Here is a 25,209-nt window from a genome sequence, read left to right on the forward strand (position 1 = left end):
AATCTGACTATTAACAGTGTTCCGCTACACTGATTATCCTTTTGGGTTAATTGTCTTTTGATCATTTTCTTCCCTATGTTGGACCAGGAATGCTTGGGCCAAGTCTCTGAGCAGCCTAAGGCAGAAGATTAGCCGAGCATCAATGAAGTCCATGTAGTGTCAGACATATGGCTGCGGGCGGCATGAGACAGTGAGCCACAGCTCCCACGGATAGAATTATCCTTTGTTGAGAATTAGAGAGGATCACTCATTTTCCTTTTGGCTTTAGAGCATGTGACTATGAAAGGAGTTTGCAATCTCCAGCTGGTACTGATTTTATTGTGATGCTCTTGAAACGAAACTGTATTATTCTACAGTCATACACAAGGTTAGCAACATTAGTAATCCTAAGTACAAAGAATTGCTGGCCATTCATAATACATTACCTTTTGGAGATTATCAGACAGTTGCAGGCATTTGGTTGAACTGGGATTTGAGTGCAGCAGTATAGTGGTTGTGTTACTGGTCAAGTAATCCAGAGACTGGACGAATGATGTAGAGACACGAGTTCAAGTCCTGCCACGGCAATTCCATAAATTAAATAAACCTGGAATAAAAAACTTTTGTCAGTAATGGTGACCATGTAAATAACAGATTGTGGCAAACCCCAACTGCTTTGCTAATATTCTTTAGAGAAGGAATTGTGCCGCCCTCACCTGGTCTGGCCAGGTAATGATGTGACTGCAGATTCACAGCATTGCGGTTGATTCGGCTGCCCTCTGAAATAGTCGAGCAAGCCACTTAATTGTATTCAAAAAGGCAGCTCACCACCATCTTCTCGAAGGTGATATATTCTGGCCTGGCCAATGAGGCAGCACATCCAGTGAAAGAATATATTGAAAAAAATTTAATTCCTATTCAGAATCTGGTCCACTTTGAAATTCAGGTCATCTGGATGTTGCTGCATAGACAGAGTAAGAGAAAGAGTGAGGGAAAGAGGAAGAGAGAGCAAAAGTCAGAGAGAGAGAGAACAAGTGACAGACCAAGAGACAGAACGAGAGAGAGAACAAGCGACAGAACGAAAGTCAGAGAGAGAGAGCGAGAGAGAGCAAGAGACAGAAAGGGAGAGAACAAGTGACAGAGCGAAAATCAGAGAGAGAGCGAGAGAAAGTGAGAGAGAGCGAGAGAGAGCGCAAGAAACAGAGAGAGACAGAGGTAGAGAGTTTCACTGAATTACCAGAGAAACTGGATGTTTATTATATCTGTTACATATTAGCAAGTAAGATTGTTTTGTTACTGGAGGCCTAGTCCCATTATCCAAACATGGGCTCAAATTTCACCACGGCAAAGGGGTATGAAAAGAATCTTACCCAATTTGAGAGCAATATTGAAACTTCTTTCAGGTTTAAACTTTATAGAGAGTTAAAAGATCTGGGAGGAGGACATATCTATTATGAAAGAGGAAATCAAACCTCTTCCAATATTGGAGATACAGAGTTCCTTTTGAGGTCAGAGGGTTCCCAATCTCCAAGATGACCAATAGACATTAGTGTCAGGTACTGTAAATACCTATGACTGGTTGCCTGGTGTAGAAAGTCAGAACTGCCCTAATTGTAAATAGAATTATGTCCCGGCCTTTACCATGACCTGCTCAGTGCCATCAGCTTCAGGCGATGGAGACCAGGGAATGACAGTTTGTGGGTGAGGGGGACTGGGAGATGGGGGCTCAGGGAGAGAGAGATGGAGACTGAGAGATGGGGGCCCAGGGAGGAGAGAGGCCATTGGAGTTTGGGGAGAGAGGAAGCCTGGCACATAAGGACTGGGACGTAGATGGAAACCGTGGAATGGGAACTTAAGGGAGAGATGGAACCAGGGAATGGAGGAGATATGGAGGCTGGGAATGGGGGCTTGTGAAGAGGAGACTGGGGAATGCAGGTGGGGGAGAGAGATGACAGGAAAGGGAGACAGATTGCTGATTCACCATTGCCTGCTTAGTGCTTTATCCCGATATGACTTTAATCCCTGTTTCCTTGAGGATCTGAAATAAAGCAGATTCTTATCCCCCTTCCTCCCACCTCTCAACCTCCAAACATCATGTTGGCAATTAAGATGCATTGAGAGGACTGGAGGCAAGGAAAGTATGGAGCAAACACTGGCCAATTGATTGACTCAGATTGATCCAAACTGGCTAAAATTTTATTGGTTGTATTTGTCAACTGGTTGTGTCCAACAGGTGGATGTGATGTTGATGTTGATGTGATGCGTCTAGCGTGTGGGTGAAGAAAGTTAGTGTGCTTTCCACTTTTGTGTGCTCATCTGCTTCTCGTTTTCAGCCTTGACTGATGACTAGCAGCAAGCAAAAAGGGAACCAAGTGTGTAAGTCTCTCCCTGTCAGTGCACAACCTTGCCATTGGAGGGTCCTCAGCTGTGCCTCCCCGTGATGGCACTCGGAAACTGGGTCCCTCGTGGCCCCCAGGCTAAAGTTTCAGAGAAACTCGGAGGAAGTTTGGCCCCCAGACATGCAATGTGCAGGCCCACCGGCATGTGGATACGCACTGGCACTCATGAATCAAAGCCCTCCCCACTAAGGGCCAATAGCCCCACTGCCTTGTGGCTACCTCGGGAGAGTTGACGGCTAAGGGAGTAAAGCCTGACCAAAAAAATCTTGAGTGGTACCCAAAGGCAGATGGATGTCTAAATGTGTCATCCTTCTGTCAGTTCCTGCGACCAAGCCAATACCAAAAGTAGTGCTTTACATTCCTTTGGACCCAACCACGGCAGCAGTGTTGTCAACTTGCGGGTGCCCATTTCTCTGCTGAAAAGAGGGAATTTGACCGTCAACATCAGAGGGCTGGGGGCCTGGGCCAGAGAGAGCTTAGCCAGGGGGCGGGTGTCTGAACTTTGCCTGATTCAATTTTCAGGCAGGTGGATAGGCCTCAAGAAGGCTGCTTATCGGGGTCCAATATCAGGAGCAGCTCCAAGAAACATTTAAGCTCACGAACCAAGTAATGTCACCTGTTGCGAGCAGGGCTGATTAAATTCTTCAAATTCACAGAGCTTTTGTGAGCCTGCAAAGGGATCCTGTGTGACATTGGTTTGACAATGTGTAAGTCTATATTTAACCAGCAGAGGGCGCTTGTCAGTCATTTAATTCACTTCAGGTAGACTGGTCAGAAAAGTCAAAATAGGCCAGAGGCAGTGATTTTGAAAACAAACTCCCAGTCCATGTGGAGCAAATACACTCAGAATGCCATTAGGAAAGAAGTTCCAGGATTTCAAACCAGCAACAGTGAAGAAATGGTGATACAGTTCCAAGTTAGGTGGTGTGTGGCTTAGAGGGGAAATTGCAGGTGATAGTGTTTACGTGCATCTGCTGCCCCTAGTTCTTCTAGGTGGTAGAGATCACAGATTTGGAAGATGCTGTTGAAGAAGCCTTGCTGCAGTGCATCGTGTAGATGGTACACACTGCTGCCACTATACATCAGTGGTGGAGGGAGCAAATGTTAAGATGGTGGATGCGAGGTCGATCAAGTGCCACACCAAATGCAGATTATTTGAGGTTGTGCATTTAAGGCATTTCATTGACACTGCAGTAGCTGAAGGTAGAGCCTCTCCTGCTGTCTATCAGGGGTCATGTGATGTTCTTGGGGGCTCCGACCAATGAGCCCTATGTGTGGATAATCTCGGGGGGCGGGGCTTCCTGACGAGAGTCCTGGTCGAGCATGAAGCATCTGAAAAGTGCTCTGTATTAAAGTTTATCTGTTTCTTGTTGAAACCTGCGGCAGCGTCAAGCCATTACATTTAGCGACAAAGGTAAAGTAGCTCCGACGCTGCACCTCGCCTGGTTGATATGAATACATCAAACCTTAAGACAAAAGAAAAGACTACTCACTAGTGGTGCTCCTCTTCAGCAGAATCGATCCTTATGATGCGACTATGGAAGATTGGAGCCTGTATGTAGAACGCCTTGGTTTTTATTTCGTAGCGAATGAAATGACCATGGAGGAAAAGCAGAAAGCAATCCTTTTGAGTGTATGTGGTAGCAAGACATGCAATCTCATCCACAGCCTGACTGCCCTGACCGTGCCCAATTCTAAATCCTTTAATGAATTGGGGGACCTCATGAAAACACATTTCCAAATGAAGCCATCTGTAATAATGTGGCGTCTCAGGTTTAATTCCAGAGTTAAGGCCCCGGGGGAGCCCATTACAACCTATGTAACGAAGTTGAAGCAGTTGGCGAAACACTGCAATTTCAGAGACACATTAAGTGCGGAACCGATTAGTTTGTGGAGTTTCAGGATGGCGCCATTCAACACCATTTACTCACGGAGGCCGACATCGACTTGAACCATGCCCTGGAAATATCCCTCACCATGGAAAGTGCTGCGAGAGACTCACAGGCTTTGCAACACATGCAACACGGCGCCGTTTCTTATGTGGGGTGGGAACCTACTGCCGAGCACGGTGTGAAAACCAGGCCCACAGCATCGAAGCGAGAGACAGTGCCCACTGTTAGGAACATGAAAAGGCCAAGAGAAACACTTCAGCAACGATTCCAAGGTTAATTTGTTACTGATGTGGGGAAGATTATGGACCAGACACCTGCAGATTCAAGGAGGCAGAATGCTATTACAGCCATAAGAAAGGTCACGTAGTAAGGCAATGCAGTAAACCAACATGATTGAATTAAAAAATTCAGCAAAGCCTGAAGCTGCTGATACCGACACCTATTCCCTGTATAATGTCACCGCTGTAAAAAGCCAAACCTATCACAGTCACAATCCAAGTTAATGGGAAGCCACTAGTAATGGAGGTGGATACAGGAGCCTCAACCACAGTGGTGGGAGAGCACACATTCAAATGAAGGTACCCAGCCACTAAATCTGGAGCAGACAACTGCTGAATTGAAGACATACACTGGAGAATCTATTCAGGTAAAGGGTATCGCCACAATACCAATGTCTTATAGGCAACAGACAGCCCAGCTTCCAGTGAAAATGGTGACAGGCAAAGGACCTAGTCTGCTGGGCCGAGACTGGTTACAGAAACTCAAGCTTTACTGGTCTGAGATATTTCACCTGAAAACAGGAATTCCTGAACTGCTAAGAAAATACGACCGTGTATTTCAGGATGAATTAGGGAAGTTAAAAGGCCTGCAAGCAAAAATATATGTGGGTCCTCAGGCGACACCACATTTCCTTAAGGCCAGACTTGTGCCTTATGAGTTGAAGGAGGAGATGGATGCAGAACTGTGCAGGTTAGAAAAGTTAGGCATCCTCCAACCTGTCCAATTCTCGGATTGGGCTGCACCCATAGTTCCAGTGGTTAAGCCTGACCAAACCATATGCATTTATGGGGTTTATAAATTGACCGTAAACAAGGCAGCCAAACCAGATAAGTACCCCATTTCAAGGAGAGATGACTTATATGCAAAGCTAGCTGGAGGCAAATCCTATACAAAATTGAATATGAGCTAGGCCCACCAACAATTAGAGCTGGATAGCACGCCGAGAAAATACTTGACTATTAATACGCACAAGGGTCCTTATCAGTACACTCGCCTGCCCTTTGGAATGTTGTCTGCTTGCACTATCTATCAAAGGATATCACAATATTCACAGCAAAGCTCACACATTCAGTATCGGAGACAGAGTATTTGTATGACATTTCGGAAGTGGACCTTGTTGGGTTCCTGGAACCATTGTCTCAGAGACTGGTCTATTATCCTTCCAGGGTTGAAGTGGAAGATAGAATCATGGGCCATATTCATGCTAGAGACATTCCAACAGCCAACTACTCTGCCTGTGATTAAAGTCAAACCATCAATTCCTGAGGTGACAGATCAACCTGGAATAGACATTTCCGATACCTCTGTAGAGTTGCCTAACCCAAAACTGCCACTTTCTAACCATGTATCTCGTGCTGCCTTTCGTGATCATGTCGATCCTGCGGAGGGACCTCAAATGGTAGAGCTACGCCACTCTAACCAAATAAGGAGAGGAGCTCAGAGGCTTAATCTTTAATCACCTGAAGTTGTATATAGGTATATGTTGTTGGATATTCAAATGTTCTCCATAAATAGAAACTGTAAAAATCTAAAGGTAGTAACTGAAGGTATAGCCTCTCCTGCTGTCTATCAGGGGTCACGTGATGTTCTTGGAGGCTCCAGCCAATGAGCCCCAAGTGTGCATAATCTCAGGGGGCAGGGCTTCCTGACGAGAGTCCTGATCGAGCATGTAGCACCTGAGAAGCTCTCTGTTAAAAAGTTTATCTGTTTCTTGTTGAAACCTGTCCATTCCATCAAGTCATTACACACACATTACAGAAAAAATGTGTTAGTGAAGTGCTGGCATTAAAACAGTCAATGATGGGCAGAAAGACATTGTAGGTTACTGGCAGTTAAATATTAAGCAGTGGAACATAAACAATTGGAGAAGCTTGGCACAAAGAATACTGTTTCCCTAGTGGTATATATACATATAAGGGCATAAGATCATAAGAAATAAGAGCAGGAGCAGGCCATTCAGCCCATCAAGCCTGCTCCACAATTTAATATAATCATGGCTTATCTGATTGTGGCCTTAAGAGCACTCTGTGTTTGTCCCCTTAACCCTTGACTCTCTTGTCAGTCAAAGGTCTGCCTAACTCAACCTTGAATATATTCAATGACCCAGCCTCCACAGCTTGCTGGGGAAGAGAATTCCAAAGACTAAGGACCCTCTGAGAGAAGAAGTTCCTCCTCATCTCTGTCTTAAATGGGAGATCCCTTATCTTTAAACAGTTTCCACCCGCATCCCTGTTCTAGATTCCCCAACATGGGGAAACATCTTCTCAGCATCCATACTGTCAAGCCCCCTCCGAATCTTATATGATTCAATAGATCACCTCTCATTCTTCTAATGAGTACAGGGCCCAACCTGTTCAAGCGTTCCTCATAAGACAACCCCCTTCATCCCAGGAATCAGCCTAGCGAACCTTCATTGAACTGCTTCCAAGGCAAATACATCACCCCCTTAAGTCAGGAGACCAAAACTGTGTCCTATGCTTCAGATATTGTCTCACCAACATCCTGTACAGGTGACATGTGGACCTTCTGGGGGGAAAAGATTTATTTTTCACATTGCATTTCCTTGTGGACAAAACATATGATAGAAATCCAGAAACCAAGGTGAAAAAAAGCAGGAAGGAAAGGGACATCAGTTGTGTTCCAGACTGAAATTCTAATATAATGACTGATTCAGCTTTCTGTGAATGTTACTGATAATTGCAGCTCTTAGGGGATCGAGAAGAGTGCTCATTCAAATTATGCACCCACAAAAAATTCAGTGTTTCTGACCATTTTTAAAAGAAATAAATAGGAATAATATGGTGCAGAAGAGAGAGTCACATCTGCTGACATGTATAAAAGTGTCAGCATATCTAGGCTATGCTTCAGCGCCCTGCTGAGAGAGTGTAGCCCTGCCAGAGATGCTGATGAGACATTTGGCTCTGCTCCCACAGGTGGATGTAAATGATTTGGTGACAATAATTGAAGCCAATCAGAGGAGTTTTCCCGGTGTCCTGGCCAGTATTTGGAGCGACATCAATAAAAAGCAGGATAGTGGGCCATTTGTCTCATTGCCACTTCTCAGACTTTATTGGGCACAAATTGGCTGCTGAGTTTCCCCAATTAACGCCAGTAAATTGCATTTACATAGCAAATTAATATAGTGCACAGTCAGTAGACTTCAAAATTACCTCATTGGTTGTCACCCTTTCATTCTTACAAGCACAAATGCTAGCTTGCTGAACATACAGATAGCAGAAAAGTTGAAACTGCTGATTATCAGTGCCATCACTCATCAAATATTTATGAATTTCCAAATATCTTTAAAGACATTGTTAAGCTGAAGGATATTAAGGTGAAACTACAATTAGAACGATGCTTGGCCTAAATAGCCAAGTGGTTATGGTACTGGGTTTATAACCCTAAGATCAAAAGTTCAAATCTCACAATGGCAAACTATGAAACGATGTAACTTCATCTGAAACAGATGGAAACGGGTTTGTACTCGAAAGAGTTACAATTAGAACGATCTCTGCAGCCTTTCAAAGTGGTCTCCATAGATAGTACTTTGGGGTCTTATCTCAAGCTAAGGGATTGACATCTTTGGTACCTTGAATGTGTCAGATGCGATCTTGCTAAGACCACTGTTACGAGTGCAAGGTTTTATAAGATGATAATGTTTTAGGTTGTCTCTTTAATTCAAAGTACAATGGAGTAATGAAGAGAGTCATGTGATACGAGTTTTGCCTGACAACCAGTTTGATTACCATGGAGACCGGGGACCCAGGCTGAGACTTACTGACAGCAAGGTACAAAATGTTCTCGCCTGAAACCAAAGGCAGGAGCAGCCGGGCTGTCTGTGGACAGAATTTCTATCTCAGAGTTTTTGGACAGAAAGAGAGAGGGAGAGAAATCTAACGGGGACAAAAGGCTGCAGCTGGTGTGGTCAGCAGAGAGGAGAAGGCTGTGGGTACCAGGCGGAATGTGGGAGGGAGGATGATCTCTGCGCTGAAAAGACGCATCCCTGGCACTCTAAAGGCTCTGGAAGATTTGCCCTGGCTAAGCCTGGAGGAGAAAACACTGCAGTGGGTCTTAACCTGCTGTGGGCAGTTCAGGAATTAGAGGACTTGGGGAGAGGACCATCGACAGTCACTGTATGTTACGACTCAGTGAAATGGGGAGACGTGAACACATTGGAAGTTTGGAATAACTGTGGACTCTTTCCCATAGAGACTGTAATCCTGTGGAGAGCATGTTGTCAAGTATACATATGCAGCGTGGGGTTATCTGTTGTGTTAAGACATTAATAAGTGTTACTGTTTCAGTTGTTTAGACTATAAGTTGCCTTTTAAGTAATGTTTAGCCACATTGCTTCTAGTTTGTTTGTTACAGTAGAAGTCTTAAAACTTAAAATCCTGTTGTGCAATTCTTTTCTTCAATCACTGGGAATTCAAATCTTTTTAAAGGTTATTGGTGTCTATGGGGATTGTAACACAGCTCACTGAAGTGGAACATAAGGCTGGGTTAAGAACTGAAACTGATTGAGTGGAAACCTTGGAATCATAGAATGAAACAGCCCAGAAAGAGGCCATTTGACCCATCATACCTTTGGCAGCCCTTTGGTACAGGTGTCCTGTTTTACCCACTTACCTGCTCTTTCCCCATAGCCCTGCAAAAGTCCCCTATTTATCTAATCCCCCTTTTGAAAGTTACCATTGAATCTGCTTCCCCCACCCTTTCAGGCAGCACATTCCAGATCACAACAACTCACTGTTGGTTTGGTATAGGGAGATGAAGGTCTGTCAATAGACCAGAGATGGAAGCTATCCAGAAGTGTCTGTCATCAAGTGCCTCTGCGGTGAGAAGCTAACTAAGGTGGTCATGTGCGGCTCACACTTTATCCTTAATCCCCCCCTATTCACAACATTACTACTGGAACTAATAGTGAATGGTGTGGATTGTTCATGGATGGAAAACATACCAAAGCCTTAGGGCTGTTGTAAAATTTGCTTTCTTGTGATGCTAGTGTGTAGTAATTGATCCGATGTGGAGATTTCCAAAATTATTAATGAAGGATAATGAATCATGCAGGCCAGAATGTCCCTCTTTTGGATAGAGTTCAGACTGATTAAGTAAATTTGCACCAAAACACGAGTAGACTCATGTGTCCACTACTCTAAAAAGGAGTTGGCATTTCGAGTCCTCATGACCCTTCGACAGAACTGATTAACTTATTAAAATATTCATAGGATAATTGTTGAGGTAACACATTGGAAATGTTTTATTCCTATATTTTTGTGATAGCACTATGTTTCCTGTTGATGTAGGAATTGATACACTTTTTTCCATCTGTTACACTGGCAACTTGTGGCCAGGCAATAAAATTATTGGCACCATTTCCCTTCCCCTCACAAGGACTTTTTTGTATTTCATTAGTCCCACATGAATAAGGTTCCCAACGACCAGCTCAGAAAATGGCTGAGCGCAGAATAAGAGGCCATCAGTTTCAAGGTTGCAAAATATTCTTGCATATTTCACTACCCCCACCGCCCCCCTTCCCCCAACAGTTTATAATTTGATTTGCATTCCTAGGTTAGATTAGATCTTGTAACTTGCTCCAAAGTATGCAGCATCCACATGCCAAGAACCATGAAATAAATCCTAAATTGTTTCAGTGTCGCTACCAAGCTGTATCAGTCGGCTGTTTTAAGACCTAAGGATTACCATCGGCGATCGATTAAAAATTCTGTGGTTTATTGGATATTTATGCTTTACTTATAGAGAACAACAAGAGTTTTGAAATGTCATCTTTCGTGGAGACAAAGGCTCTGGAACAGCTGACTAAATCACCAGTGGAGTTTGTGGAGTATCCTTTCAATGTGTGCTGACTGCACTTTCTATTACCGTGGACTAAAAGTAACTCAATACACTTTAATTTCAGAGAGAGAGAAGTTCAGAAGAGGTTCAAATTGTGCTGTGTGATATCATGGTGCAAACAAAATATTTAGCTTTAAGACAGCACAGGCAAAGGATCTTCATACCCACATGTCAGCTTCATGTTCACTTAACATATTTTTGTCAAGAGCTTTTATCACATTGGAAGTCAGAGAATCTTTACAATGCAGAAGGAGGCCATTTGGCCCATCAAGTCTGCACTGGCTCTCGGAAAGAACATTCTACCTAGTCTCACTCCCCTGCCTTATCCCCGCAACCCTGCATTTCTTTTCAGATTGCAATCCAATTCCCTTTTGAATAACTCGATCAAACCTGCCTCCACCACCCTCTCAGGCAGTTACGTCCAGGCCCCAACCACCACCTGGTGAAGATATTTTTCATCACTTCATTACTACCCCTTTTGCCAATTATTTTGAATCTGTGCTCTCAAGTTCTTGATGTTCTCTTGAGTAGGAAGAGTTTCTCATTATTTACCCTGTCCATACTCATCAGGATCTTGAATACCTCTATCAAGTCTCCTCTCAGCCTTCTTTTCTCCAAGGAAAACAGACCCAACCTCTCCAATCTATCCTCATAGCTACAGTTCTTTATCCCTGGAATCATTCCTGTGAATCTCCTCTGTACTTTCTCCAATGCCTTCACATCCTTCCTCAAGCATAGTGCCCAGAACTGGATGCAATACTCCAGATGAGGCCTAACAACTGTCTTATACAAATTCAACATGACCTCCTTACTTTTGTACTCAATGCCCCTATTAATAAAACCTAAGGTAATAAGTCAGACTGACACTGATGATATATTTTATCCTGTCATGTAAGAACGTAAGAAATACAAACTGGAGTAGGCTCTTCGAGCCTGCTCCGCCATTCAACAAGGTCAAGCTGATCTCTTTCAATTCCACCTTCCCTCACTGGCCTCATTAGCTTTGATACCCTAAGTACACAAAAATCTATTGATCTCAGTCCTGAATATATTCAACAGCTGAGCATCCACAGCCCTTTCGGATAGAGAATCCCAAAGATTCACAACCCTTTGAGAGAAGAAATTTCTCCTCATCTGTGTCCTGAGTGGCCGATCCCTTATTCTGAGACTGTGACCCTGTGTTTTAGATTCCCCATTGTGGGGAAACATTTTCTCAGCAACTACCTGGACATGCCCCTTAAGCAGTGTTATGCCATTGGCAGGTGATGTGTGCCAGGTGAACCAAATCCACAAGGGAAACTTGGCCACGCTATCATAACAGTTTTGCGATTTGTATTTATTACAAGAAGGTTTGGGCACTGAATTCAGAAGTAATGAGTCCACTAACACCTTCAGAGATTTTAAAAACTAAATTAAAACATTTATTAACAAGATAAAATATTTCAAACACATATATAAGATTACAGTTACTTAATACTATAACAAATCCCAAAATTTAAAAACTGACTCCTAACTATACTTCAAGGTAACAGTCCAAAATAGGTTTTAAATTTAAATAGCAAGCTAGCAAATTTTATCAAAGCACCCACTTGGCAGTGGAATTCCAAAGGCTTTTCTCCAATTTTAGTTACTGGACACAGTAGACTTTTGCAAACATGGCTTGAGGCTTCCCCAAGGCTGTTTTACACACTCCTTTTAGTTCTTGCATGAGCCCCATGACATCACTATCCATTCCTTCTTTATATATATTTCTCTCTCTTTAATCTGTTAATTCTATTGTTCTATATGTCTTTGGAAATGTACTTTTCCCCATAATATAAAAATCTTTCATGTTGCCAATATGGTCAGTACCTTTGAGGAAAAATAAACCTAATAACCTTGCCCTATTTATCTTGTTAGTTGTAAACATCCTACTATTCCTTTGAAACCCAAACAACTCCTTCATTTACCTAAAAATGTAAATTTCCTTCACACCCTACATGCTAAGACCTCATCCATGCTCACTCATTAACATTTAAAATGCCTTTTACCCCAACTCCTTTTGATAATATCAAGCTTGCAGTCTATCTGACCCTAATTCAATTAAATCACACAGACAGAACCATCAATACTAACACCCATAAGCCTACTTTACAATAAATCACAATAATATTATGAAACATATTATAGTTTTGTGACAGCAGTTTATATGTTTCGGTTAGATCACCCCTCATTCTTTTAAACTCCAGGGCATATAGGCTTAGTTTACTCTATCTCTCCTCATAGAAAAGCCCCCTCGTCCCAGGAAACCGTCTGGTGAACGTTTATTGCACTAACATAAATGGCAAGTATATCCTTCCTTTGGTGAAGAGACCAAAACTGCAAATAATATTCCAGGTGTGGCCTCGCCAATGCTCTGTATAATTGACTAATTTTCTTACTTAACTAAAAAGAATCCCAAGGAACGATGTTTACTATCAGAAAAAAGTGCCAGAAATTCTTAAAAAAGAGTAAGAAAAACCAGTCCATGGCACTGTTTATGGGAGCTGCAGTTCAGTTGGTAGCATTATTGCCTCTGAGGTAGAAGGTTTTTTTATAATCATTCATGGGATGTGGGCGTCACTGGCTGGGCCAGCATTTATTGCCCATGCCTAATTGCCCTTGAGAAGGTGGTGGTGAGCTGCCGTCTTGAATCGCTGCAGTCCATGTGGCATAGGTACATCCACAGTGCTGTTAGGGAGGGAGTTCCAGGATTTTGACCCAGCGACAGTGTAGGAAGGGCGATATATTTCCAAGTCAGGATAGTGACTGGCTTCAAGTGGAACTTCCTGCTGGTGATGTTCCCTTGTGTCTTCTGCCCTTGTCCTTCTAGATGGAATTGATTGTGGGTTTGGAAGGTGCTGTCTGAGGAGGCTTGGTGAGTTCTTGTAGAAGATACACACTGCTGCCACTGTGCATCAGTGCTAGAGGGAGTGAATGTTTGTGGATGGGGTGCCATCCTGGATGGTGTCAAGCTTCTTGAATGTTGTGGGAGCTGCACTCATCCAGGCAAGTGGAGAATATTCCATCACACTCCTGACTTGTGCCTTGTAGATAGTAGACAGGCTTTGGGGAGTCAGGAGATAAGTTATTTGCTGCAAAATTCCTAGCCTCTGACCTGCTCTTGTAGCCACAGTTTTGATATGGCTAGTCCAGTTCAGTTTTTGAACAATGGTAGCCCCCAGGATTTTGATAGTGGGGGATTCAGTGCTGGTTATGCCATTGAATGTCAAGGGGCAATGGTTAGATTCTCGCTTGTTGGAGATGGTCATTGCCTGACACTTGTGTGGCGCAAATATTATTTGCCACTCGTCAGCCCAAGCCTAGATATTGTCTAGGTTTTGCTGCATTTGGACATGGACTGCTTCAGTATCTGAAGAGTTATGAATGGTCCTGAATTGCGCAATCATCAGCGAACATCTCCACTTCTGGCCTTATGATGGAGGGAAGGTCATTGATGAAGCAACTGAAGATGGTTGGGCCTAGGGAATCCCCCTGATTCCCACTGACACCAGTTTTGCTAGGGCTCCTTGATGCCACACTCAGTCAAATGCTGCCTTGATGTTAAGGGCAGTCACCCTCACCTCACCTCAGGAGTTCAGCTCTTTTGTCCATGTTTGAACTAAGGCTGTAATGAGTTCAGGAGCTGAGTGGCCCTGGCGGAACACAAACTGGGCGTCAGTGAGCAGGTTATTGCTAAGCAGGTGCCGCTTGATAGCACTGCTGATGACCCCTTCTATCATTTTGCTGATGATGGAGAGTAACTAACTGATGGGGTGATAATTGGCTGGGTTGGATTTGTCCTGCTTTTTGTGTACAGGACGTACCTGGGCAATTTTCCACATAGCTGGATAGTTACCAGTTTGGAGCTGTACTGGAACAACTTGGTTAGGGGTGTGGTAAGTTCTAGAGCATGAGTCTTCAGTACTGTTGCTAAGATATTGTCAGGGCCCAAAGCCTTTGCAGTATCTGTTGCCTTCAGCTGTTTCTTGATATCATGTGGTGTGAATCAAATTGGATGAAGACTGGCAGCTGTGAACCTCTGGAGGGTGCTGAGATAGATCATCCACTCGGCACTTCTGGCTGAAGGTTGTTGTGAATGCTTCAGCCTTATCTTTTGCACTGATGTGTTAGGCTCCCCCTTCATTGAGGATGGGGATATTTGTGGAGCCTCCACCTCCAGTGAGTTGTTTAATTGTCCACCACTGTTCACAACTAGATTTGACAGGACTGCAGAGCTTAAATCTGATCCGTTGGTTGTAGAATTGCATAGCTCTGTTTATCATCTGCTGCTTATGCTGTTTGGCATGCGAGTAGCCCTGTTATAGCTTCACCAGGTTGACACTCATTTTTAGGTATGCCTGGTGCTGCCCCTGGCATGCCCTCCTGCACTCTTCATTGAACCAGGGTTGATCCCCTGGCTTGATGGTAATGGTAGAGTGGGGGATATGCCGGGCCATGAGTTTACAGATTGTGATTGAGTACAACTCTGCTGCTACTGATGGCTCACAGCACCTCATGGATGCCCAGTGTTGAGTTGCTAGATCTGTTCGAAATCTATCCCATTTAGCACAGTGGTAGTGCCACACATGCAATGGAGGGTATCCTCAATGTGAAGACGGGACTTTGTCTCCACAAGGGCTGTGGGTGGTCACTCCTACCGATACTGTCAGGGAAAGAGGCATCTGTGGCAGGCAGATTGGTGAGGATGAGGTCAAATATGTTTTTCCCTCTTGTTGGTTCCCTCACCACCTGCCGCAGACCCAGTCTAGCAGCTATGTCCTTTAGGGCTCGGTCAGCTCAGTCTGTGGTGGTGCTACCGAGACACTCTTGGTGATGGACATTGAAGTCCCCCACCCAGAGTACATTCTGCGTTATTACCACCCTCACTGCTTCCTCCAAGTGACGTTCAACATGGAGGAGCACTGATTCATCAGTTGAGGGGGAGCAGAATGTGATAATCAGCAGGAGGTTTCCTTGCCCATGTTTGACCTGACACCTTGGGACTTGGGATCTAGAGTCGATGTCGAGACTTCCAGGGCAACTCCCTCCCAACTGTATACCTCTGTGCTATCACCTGTGCTGGGCCTGTCCTACCGGTGGGACAGGAACCATCCAGAGATGGTGATGGGGGTGCCTGGGACATTGTCTGAAAGGTATGTTTCCATGAGTATGACTATGTCAGGCTGTTGCTTGACTGGTCTGTGAGACAACTCTCCCAATTTTGGCACTAGCCCCACCCCCCATATGTTTGCAGGGCCGATAGGGATGAGTTTACCATTGTTGCTAGGCCATTTCAAAGGGCATTTAAGAGTCAAGGACATTGTTGTGGTTCTGGAGTCACATGTAGGCCAGGCAGGTAAGGACGGCAGATTTCCTTCCCCATAGTGCATTCATGAAGCAGATGAGTGTTTACGACAATGGTTTCGTGGTCATCATTAGACTTCTAATTCCAGATTTTTATTGAATTCAAATTTCACCATTTGCTATGGTGGGATTCGAACCCAGGTCCCCAGAGCATTGCCCTGGGTCTCTGGAATACTAATCCAGCGACAACCACAAGGTTGTGGGTTCAAGTCCCACTCCAGGACTTGAGCCCACAAATCAAAGCTGTCACTCCAGCGCAGCACTGAGGGGGTGTTGCACTGTCAGAGGCGCCGTCTTTCAGAGACTTTAAACTGAGGGGCCCCATCTGCCCTCTCAGCTGGGCGTAAAAGAGTCCCTGGCACTATTTTGAAGAAGACCTGGGCATTCTCCCCGGAATTCTTGCCAATATTTACCCCTCAATCAGATTGTCTGGCCATTGTCATTTGGTATTTGTGTACAAGTTGGCTGCTGCATTACAATGGTGACTACACTTCAAAAGTACTTCATCGGCTGTAAAACTCTTTGGGGCATACAGTGGTTCAGACAGGTGCTATATAAATGCAAGGTTTTATTTTTAATTTGAGGAGATGAGTGAAAGGTATGTTGAATTTTAACTTATGTTGTCATGCAAACATTTAGATGATATATTATAACCTCTCATTTTGTGTCTAGATGTTGCTTCTGTGACCAGTGCCTCAGACCTTGTTCTGTTTGAACAAGAATGTTTCTCCTATCAAATCCCATAGAACCATAGAAAAGTTACAGCACAGAAGGAGGCCATTTGGCCCATCTTGTCCATGCCAGCCCGAGGACACCCTGGTGCCCTTTCTAATCCCACCTTCCTGTACCCGGCCCATAGCCCTGCAGTTTACAGCACTTAAGGTGCAGATCCAGGTACTTTTTAAAAGAGTTTAGCGTTTCTGCCTCTACCACCAACTTGGGCAGCAAATTCCAAACACCCACTACCCTCTGCGTAAAAAAGTTCTTCCTCATGTCCCCCCTACACCTCCTGCCACTTATCTTGAATCTGTGTCCCCTGGTTCTAGAATTCTCCACCAAGAGAAACAAGTTTACCCTGTCCACTCTATCCATTCCCCTCATAATTTTGTACACCTCAATCAAGTCACCTCTCAGCCTTCTTTGTTCTAAGGAAATTAACCCCAACCTATCCAATCTCTCCTCGTAGCTACACTTTTCTAACCCTGGCAACATTCTTGTAAACCTCCTCTGCACTCTCTCCAGAGCTATTATGTCCTTCCTGTAATGTGGTGACCAGAACTGCACACAATACTCCAGTTGTGGCCTCACCAGTGTTTTATACAATTCCAACATGATATCCTTACTTTTATATTCTATACCTCTGCCAATGAAGGAGAGCATTCCATTTGCCATCTCTGAAGGCGGTGGGGCACATTAGTGGGGTGGTGAAAAAGGCAAATTGGACACTTGCCTTTATCAATCGAGGCATAGATTACAAAAGTAGGGAGGTTATGTTGGAGTTGTATAGAACCTTGGTGAGGCCACAGCTGGAGTATTGTGTGCAGTTCTGTTTGCCACATTATAGGAAGGATATGATTGCACTGGATGGGGTGCAGTGAAGATTCACCAGGATGTTGCCTGGGATGAAACATTTAAGTTATGAAAAGAGGTTGGATAGACTTGGGTTGTTTTCGTTGGAGCAGAGAAGACTGAGGGGCGACCTGATCAAGGTGTACAAGATTATGAGGGACATGGACATGGTGAATAGGGAGCAGCTGTTCCCCTTAGTTGAAGGGTCAGCCACAAGGGGACATAAGTTCAAGGTGAGGGGCAGGAGGTTTAGGGGGGATGTGAGGAAAAACCTTTTTACTCAAAGGGTGGTGACGGTCTGGAATGCACTGCCTAGGAGGGTGGTGGAGTTGGGTTGCCTCACATCCTTTAAAAAGTACCTGGAAGAGCACTTGGCACATCATAACATTCAAGGCTATGGGCCAAGTGCTGGTAAATGGGGTTAGGTAGGTAGGTCAGGTGTTTCTCACGTGTCAGTGCAGACTCGATGGGCCGAAGGGCCTCATCTGCATGGTGTGATTCAGTGATTCTGTGAAATCAAAAAGCTGTTCATTCAGACTGTGACCACCGGGTGGAGCTGTGTTTTAACAGATATAAGCAGTCACAAGAAGCCAGAGTGATTCAAATAGTTATTTCTTAGTTTACTCAAATATTTAAAAAATATTTTTAATAATAACAATCCGTAAGGTAAGGATGTGATACGTATTATTAGACAGTTTATTTAATATATATTTATTTATAACTTGCAATGCTGATTAATAAGAATTTTCAGTTTGTAAGTTCCTTTAGGTAATCGCTGTTTTAAATTTTCAGGGAAGGTAGTAGGGTCAGCTCTGTACTTGTAAGATCATAGTTTGTAGTTTCATCTTGACCCTAAGAAAGTCCAAAATAACCTATGGTACAAATAGAAAGTGCTGGAAATACACAGTAGGTCAGACAATTCTTAACTGCCCTCTGCAATGGCTTGGCAAGCCATTCAGTTCAAGGGCAATTAGGGATGGGCAACAAATGCTGGCCTTGCCAGCGACGCTCGCATCCCATGAAAGAATAAAAAGGAAAAACGAGCAACATCTGTGGAGAGAGAAACAGAGTTAACACTTCAAGCCTGTGACCTTTCATCAGAACCTGAAATATGAGCCCTGTTTATCTCTCTCTATTTCCAGCATTTTCTGTAAATATTCCAGATTTCCATCGTGGGCAGTGTTTTTGCTTTTTTCCAAAGTAAGATGACACTTCTTGGCGGGGGGGGATAAATAAACATTATGACAAGGTGGATTTTTTTTCAGAGGCGTTACTTTCGAACAAATGCATTTACTTGCTGCAGCAATTTGCCTCCATGTCCATGTTGTTTTGGTTTGCAGACTGTCCAGCATTTTGATTAACTTTTCCTGTGCCTGTTTTACAGTTTAGGCTAGGGAAACCAGGGATATTCGGATTCATTCATGCTCTATCCAAAAACCATGTCCTTTGGCTCATTGTCTGCTGCTCTGTCACCATGAGCCATTTCCTTGGCCGTTTTTTGGCAGTGGTGATTTGCCATTGCTTTCCACACTCAGGAACAGGACAAGGAATCAGGTCCCAAGTCTACCTCAGCCAGAACAGGAATTGAACGTCCACTGTTAGCGTTGTTCCAAAACAAACAGTAGTCATCCAGTCAACTGAGCTAACCAGCCTCCCGATATTGGGACAAGAAGTTTTTCTTTTATTTTCCATGCTTTGTTATTTCAGCGTGACATGAGCTTCAATCGTGACAGTAAATCCAAAATAATCCTGTTGTCATTGTGATTGTGCCATTCAAGTAATTCACTGATGATCTGACAGCGGCTGACTCACTTTGATGTGAGACATATTGGATGGGTTGCAATCTCACCTGCCTTGCATTTTTACATTTTTTGCCCAATGCCAACCATCGCCATCTCAACAAATTTCCTCCTATGTTGGGTGTGATGCTTTGGAAGTTCCAAGGTCCAGGTTATGTGGAGATCATTGACTTATATCAACCACTCATTGCAGAACAACATTGGAGAACTTGGTGTTTGAGTATTGCCTTATGACGGATTTTAACACTGTTAGGATCTATTGGACTTGGAACGAGCGCAGATCAGATTCACCAGAATGTTACCATGCTCCGAGGAGAGATTACATAAACCAGGCTTGTATTCCTGGGAATATCGAAGGTTAAGAGGTGATTTGGTTGAAGATTTTAAGATTTTGAAGGGGAGTTGTCAGGGAGATAGGGAGAAATTATCACCGCTGGTGGGGAGATGTCTAGACATAACCTTAAAACCAGAGCCAGGTCATTCAGGAGAGAAGATGGAAAACACTTTCACAAATATTGGGAGAATTCTGCAACTATGTCCCACAAAAAGCAGTAGATGCTAGCTCAATTAATAATCCTCTGGTTGATAGATTTTTTGCTAGACCAGGGTATGAAGGGATATGAAGCCAAGGTAGGTGGATGGAGTTAAGATACAGATCGGTCATGATCTCATTTAATGGCAGAACATGCTCTTGAGGCTGAATGGCCTTCTTCTATTCCTGTGTAACAAATGGTCACCAGTTCCTCTGGTTCTTTCCGTGGTGATTGTATTTGCTGTATCGCTTTATGCATTTGGAAAACGTTTGAGCCCTTCATTTTTTGTGTACCCTTCCTTAGCAAACGCTCTGACAGATATAATAAGAGGCAGCTGAGTCGTATTTACCCAAAGGGAACCCGAGTAGATTCCTCGAACTACATGCCTCAGGTATTCTGGAACGCCGGATGTCATTTGGTAGCTCTTAACTTCCAGACGTTAGGTGAGTATCACAATTTTTGAGTGATTGACAGGTTCGATGCTGAGAGGCTATTCCCCTTGGTTGGAAAGTCTCAAACTCAGGGTCATAATCTCAGGGTAAGGGGTCAGCCATTGCAAATGGAGATGAGGAGAAATTTCTTGTCTGAGAGGGTTGTGTATCTTTGGAATTCTCTACCCCAGAGAGCTTTGGATGCTCAATCGTTGAGTATATTCAAGACTGAGATTGATACATCCCTAGACATTAAGAGAATCAGCCGGTATGGGGATAAGGTGGGAAAGTGGAGGTGCGATAGAAGATCAGCCATGATCTTATTGAACAATAGTTTAGGTTCAAAGGCCCACATGGCCTACTCCTGTTCCTATTTCTTAAGTTCTTCAGTTGTGCTATTTAGAAGGCTCAGTTACACAAAAATGAACCACTGAGCAGGATCAGGCCTTGTACAGATCAGCTGATGTGAAGGGGGTCATTTTCTGAGGCCCCTTTCCCTGAGATCGGTCTTCTCAGCAACAAGTGCATGTCGGAAAAGTGGGACGCGGTACTGTAGCCCTTTGCCAACTGATGCCCTCACTCCAGGCCTGAATACTCATTAAATTACCCTCCCAGCCTTTTACATTGGTAAGGGAGAATGAAATTTAACTCACAGGCTCCTAGTGCATTAATCTGGCACTATTAGAGGTGGAGCCACTAGCATTAAAATCGAATAGTTGAGCTAACAAATCAAACCCTAAGCATTTAAAATGCTTAGAAGTTACTGGAGGCAGATCAACCATGACCTTAATGTAGTAACTGGGCTGGACCAATCAAACTATATAATTTTTTTGAAAAAAACCTTAATGGAAAATGAGAGTACAATGTGTTTATATTTTATGAAATGCATTTGTAAGATGCATTACAAATACAAGCTCCTTCAAATCCAAATCAGAGAAAAGTCAAAATAAACAAGCTTTGTTTACATTGAATATCTAAACTGGCCTACCAAAACAGCCTGTGTGGAACTCACAGTATCATACAGTACAGAAGGAGGCCATTCAACACACTGTGCCCATGCTGGCTCCCTGAGAGAGCTCTTTGATTACTCCCATGCCCCCTGCTCTCTCCTCACCACCCTCCAAATTATTCCCCCTTCAAATTCCTTTTGAACGTTATAATTGAATCTGTTTCCGCTGCCCTTTCAGGCAACACATTTCAGAGCATCAATGCTGCTTTGTGCTATGTTAATTAATCTCAATAAAATTGACCTTAAGTGTTAGACCATAAGACCATAAGACATAGGAGCAGAAATTAGGCTAATCAGCCCATCGAGTCTGCTCTGCCATTCAATCATGGCTGATAAGTTTCTCAACCCCATTCTCCCACCTTGTCCCCGTAACCTTTGATCCCCTTACCAATCAAGAACCTATCTATCTTGGTCTTAAATGACTAGGAAGAGAACAGATTAAAAAGGTAAGCTAGTGTGTTCCCACTCCTGATTGCTACTGAATGACACCAATATAAAATGCATTGCGTGTGGGGTGGTAATGTTTCCTGATGTCACACACGACCAAGGCTTCCTTGCGAAGGATTGTTGCTTGGATGAGATACCAACAGCTGTCTGCTCCTCATGGAGAAATCCACCCATGAACCCTAGAGAGGAGGGAGAATCTAAAAGGATAATGAAGGAGTCAGTCATCACCAGCTTTTATTGCCATAACAAAATGCTAACAGATCCCAACTCCCAGAGTTACAGTGAAAGCCCTGAGCTGAATTTATTTTTTTGAATCTGCTTGATATGCTGATTACACCAAAAGGATAAAGTCAGAAATATGAGAATTGACAAATTGATATTTGGTTTTCCTTGAATGGTTTATTCAGACCTGGCTATGCAGCTGAACATGGGGATGTTTGAACACAACGGGAAAAGTGGTTTTCGCCTGAAACCAGAGTTCATGAGACGGACAGACAAACACTTTGACCCTTTCACCGAGACTACAGTTGATGGGATAGTGGCCAACACCCTTTCAGTAAAGGTATGAAACTCTAAATTTTGATGGTGATTTCAAAAGGTGTTTATAATACTGTGGGGCAACAATTGGCCTTTGACAAATTGCAGTGTGGGCTATAGAATGGTTACAGTGTTAATTCCAATAATTGTATGTTGAGGAAGAATGAATCTGAAGCTAGCCTGTACCTTAAAACAGGTTTATTTCCAATACAGCAAAGTAAGATCACAGACTCACCCAGTTCCTCCCAGACACTCAGAGTGAACTGGTTTATATACTGTTGCAATGATTCCCTAATCCTTCCCCAACTGGGGACAGTTGTGCTTAATTACCTACTTAAAACATGTATTCTATTGCAGCACAATTTCAATATTAATATAGTGCACTGTAGGAGGCCATTTGGCCTGTTGAGTCCATGCTGGCTCTCTGCAAGAGCAAGTCAGCTAATCCCACCCTACTGCTCTTTCCCCATAGCACTACAATTTTTTTTACCTCTTCAGGTGCTTATCCAATTCCCTTTTGAAAGCCACAGCTGAATCCACCTCCATTTCCACTTCCACCACACACTCAGGCAGGGCATTCCAGATTCTAACCACTCACTGCATGAAATATTTTTCTCTCATATCACCCTTGGTTCTTTTGCCATTCACCTTATATCGATGTCTTCTGGTTCTCAATCCTTCATAAGTTCATAAGTGATAGAAGTAGAAGTAGGCCAATTGGTTGATTTAGCTGCGCGTCCATTCAATAAGATCATGGTTGATCTGATTGAGGCCTTAACTCCTCTTTCCTGCCTGCCCCCGTAGCCTTTAACTCTCTTCTCAGTCAAAAATCAGTCTAACTCAGCCTTAAATGTATTCAACGGCCCAGCCTCCACTGCTCATTGTGGAAGAGAATTTGAAAAACTAACCATCCTCTGAGACAAGAAATTCTCCCTCATCTCAGTCTTAAATGGGAGACCCTTTATCTTTAAACTGTGCTCCCTAGTTCTAGGTTCCTCTCAGCATCCACCCTGTCAAGCCTCTTCAGAACCTTATATGTTTCAATAAGATCACTTCTCATTCTTCTAAACTCCAAGAGTATAGGCCCAGCCTGCTCAACCTTTCCTCATGAGATAATCCCTTCATCCCAGGAATCAGCCGAGTGAATCTTCTCTGAACTGCTTCCAATACAAATATATCCTTCCTTCAGCCAGGAGATTGAAACTGTACCCAGTACAGAGCTACCAATGGGAACGTTTTCTCTCTATCTACTCTGCCCAGAAACCTCTCGATTTTGGACAGCTCAATTAAATGTCATCACAACCTTCTCTTTTTTAAGGAGAACAACCTCAACTTCTCCGACATGTCCAATTTATGAAAATTGGACGACAGATATGACAGGCCAAAGACCAGTTTCAGCCCTGAAGACTAAGGCAAAAGAAATGGAGGCCTGAATTTTTGGTGCAAAAATGTGATGACTGTCACACTTTTGGCCCTGGAGAGATAGCAGCTCTGAGAAAATTCTAACCAGAACTTTCTCATTCATTGGGCTGGGTTTTACGCTCCCCTCTGGTGGACTTGAAGGCGGGGAGATTTGTAAAATCTGGCATGTGGCCTTCCTGCCACCTGCATGCCTCCCTGAGTTGTATGAAATTTTTCAGGGGTTGGTGGGGCAGGGTGGGGTAGAGGTGTCAGGTGACCCGATTGCCCTTGGGCCTATTGAGGCTCTTAAGTGGCCAATTAATGGCTACTTAAGGGCTTCATCCTGCCCTGCAACCATTTATCCATGGTAGGGGGAGGGCTGTGCCATGCAAGAAGCCCAAGAGCTTTAGCTGCACGGGCTGGTGTTGGGCAAGGGTTGTCCCCCGTGCCCATCAGAGGCATCCTGCCTTCGAAAATCACACTTTCCCCTTTACCCTCACCACCAACACCCCCCCCCCCCCCCCCCCCCCCCCCCCCTCACCAGCATCTCAAACCCAGCCCCCCTAATCACCCACCCACCCATCCACTTCAACCCCTTAGCCTTTCAGCCTGGCCCGGTGAAATCTGCACCCCCCCCCCCCAACTTTTCTTGGTGTCTGGCTCCAGCAACTCTCTCCGTTTGGGGGATTGCCTCATCCCAGGGGTGGCCCCTGGTCACTGCTGGGACCACAGAGCTGCCCTCCATCCAATTGGCTGGCAGCTCTCTGAGGTGGGACCTCCTGTCTCTGACGGGCAGAAAACTCCTTCCAGCCTATTAGCAGCCAATTGACTGTTAAATGACAGCAGGACAGCCAATCCCTGAGCAGTTCCCCATCAATCTTTTTTTTTTTAGCCAGGGTGCAGGGCGGGGGGTGCAGAGCAGGAGCACGGCATGCTATAAAATCTGGCCCATTGTATTCCATGTGGCATGTTGCACGTGGGGTAGGTGTTACATCTCTGAAAATCAGAAGTATGTGAAGGACAGACAATTGCAAAGCCCTGCATGGAGGATACTTATGCTGGACCACATCCATGGCAATCAGATTCAAGAGTTTAAGGTTATACAGTTTAAGGTTATACAATTGTCAGGTAAATGTTGGTGATCAATTATATTGACTTACATTGGAGATAACTATGTGATATAATTACCTAGTGAATCTGTTTAAACCTTTTCTGGATTGTATCCTTCAGTTGAATGGCAATATTTTTTCCTTTATCTGTTCCAAACAGAATTTGCTCCTGTGTGTTAGCTGAGGTTCAGTGCTAGTGCTGTCACCTCAGAACCAAAAGTTAATGGATCCAAATCCCACTTCAGGGGCTTAAGGCAGACTGACACTCAAGCATAGTACTAAGAGAGTTCTGTATAGTTGAACAAACTGCCTTTTGGATGAGGCATTAAATGGAGGCCCCATCTGCCCTCCTGCTAGGTGCTGTTCAAAGGAGAACAGGCATGTTCTCCCTGGTGACCTCAACAAACAGCACTAAAATAGACTAATACTGAAAGGGGATACGTGTTGCTGAAGCTTTTCATCTTACAGCAGTCAGGACAAATGCAAAAATGCCAAATTTCAAATGATAACAACAATTTATACTGCAGAGGAAAAGGGTGCTGATTAGTTGGCAAGTTAACCCTGATTGGTCAAGGGGTTATCAT

The 25,209-nt window shown here is 44.0% G+C and overlaps 1 protein-coding gene across 5 annotated transcripts in view; it reads left to right on the forward strand.

Annotated features, from left to right (window-relative positions):
- LOC121290931 (1-phosphatidylinositol 4,5-bisphosphate phosphodiesterase beta-1) overlaps positions 1-25,209 on the forward strand; it is an 802,698-nt gene that overhangs the window by 647,813 nt on the left and 129,676 nt on the right. For all 5 annotated transcript variants that reach the window (XR_005945906.1, XR_005945910.1, XM_041211986.1 and 2 more), the window contains 3 exons: positions 10,310-10,394; positions 20,010-20,134; positions 21,986-22,140. Coding sequence is in view for 3 of the 5 variants with exons in the window: in XM_041211986.1 (XP_041067920.1) it covers positions 10,310-10,394; positions 20,010-20,134; positions 21,986-22,140 (365 nt within the window). In the remaining 2 variants the exon portion in view is untranslated. The remainder of the gene's footprint in view (positions 1-10,309; positions 10,395-20,009; positions 20,135-21,985; positions 22,141-25,209) is intronic.

The sequence above is a fragment of the Carcharodon carcharias genome, chromosome 2 (assembly GCF_017639515.1).
Source record: "Carcharodon carcharias isolate sCarCar2 chromosome 2, sCarCar2.pri, whole genome shotgun sequence".
NCBI lineage: Eukaryota > Metazoa > Chordata > Chondrichthyes > Lamniformes > Lamnidae > Carcharodon > Carcharodon carcharias.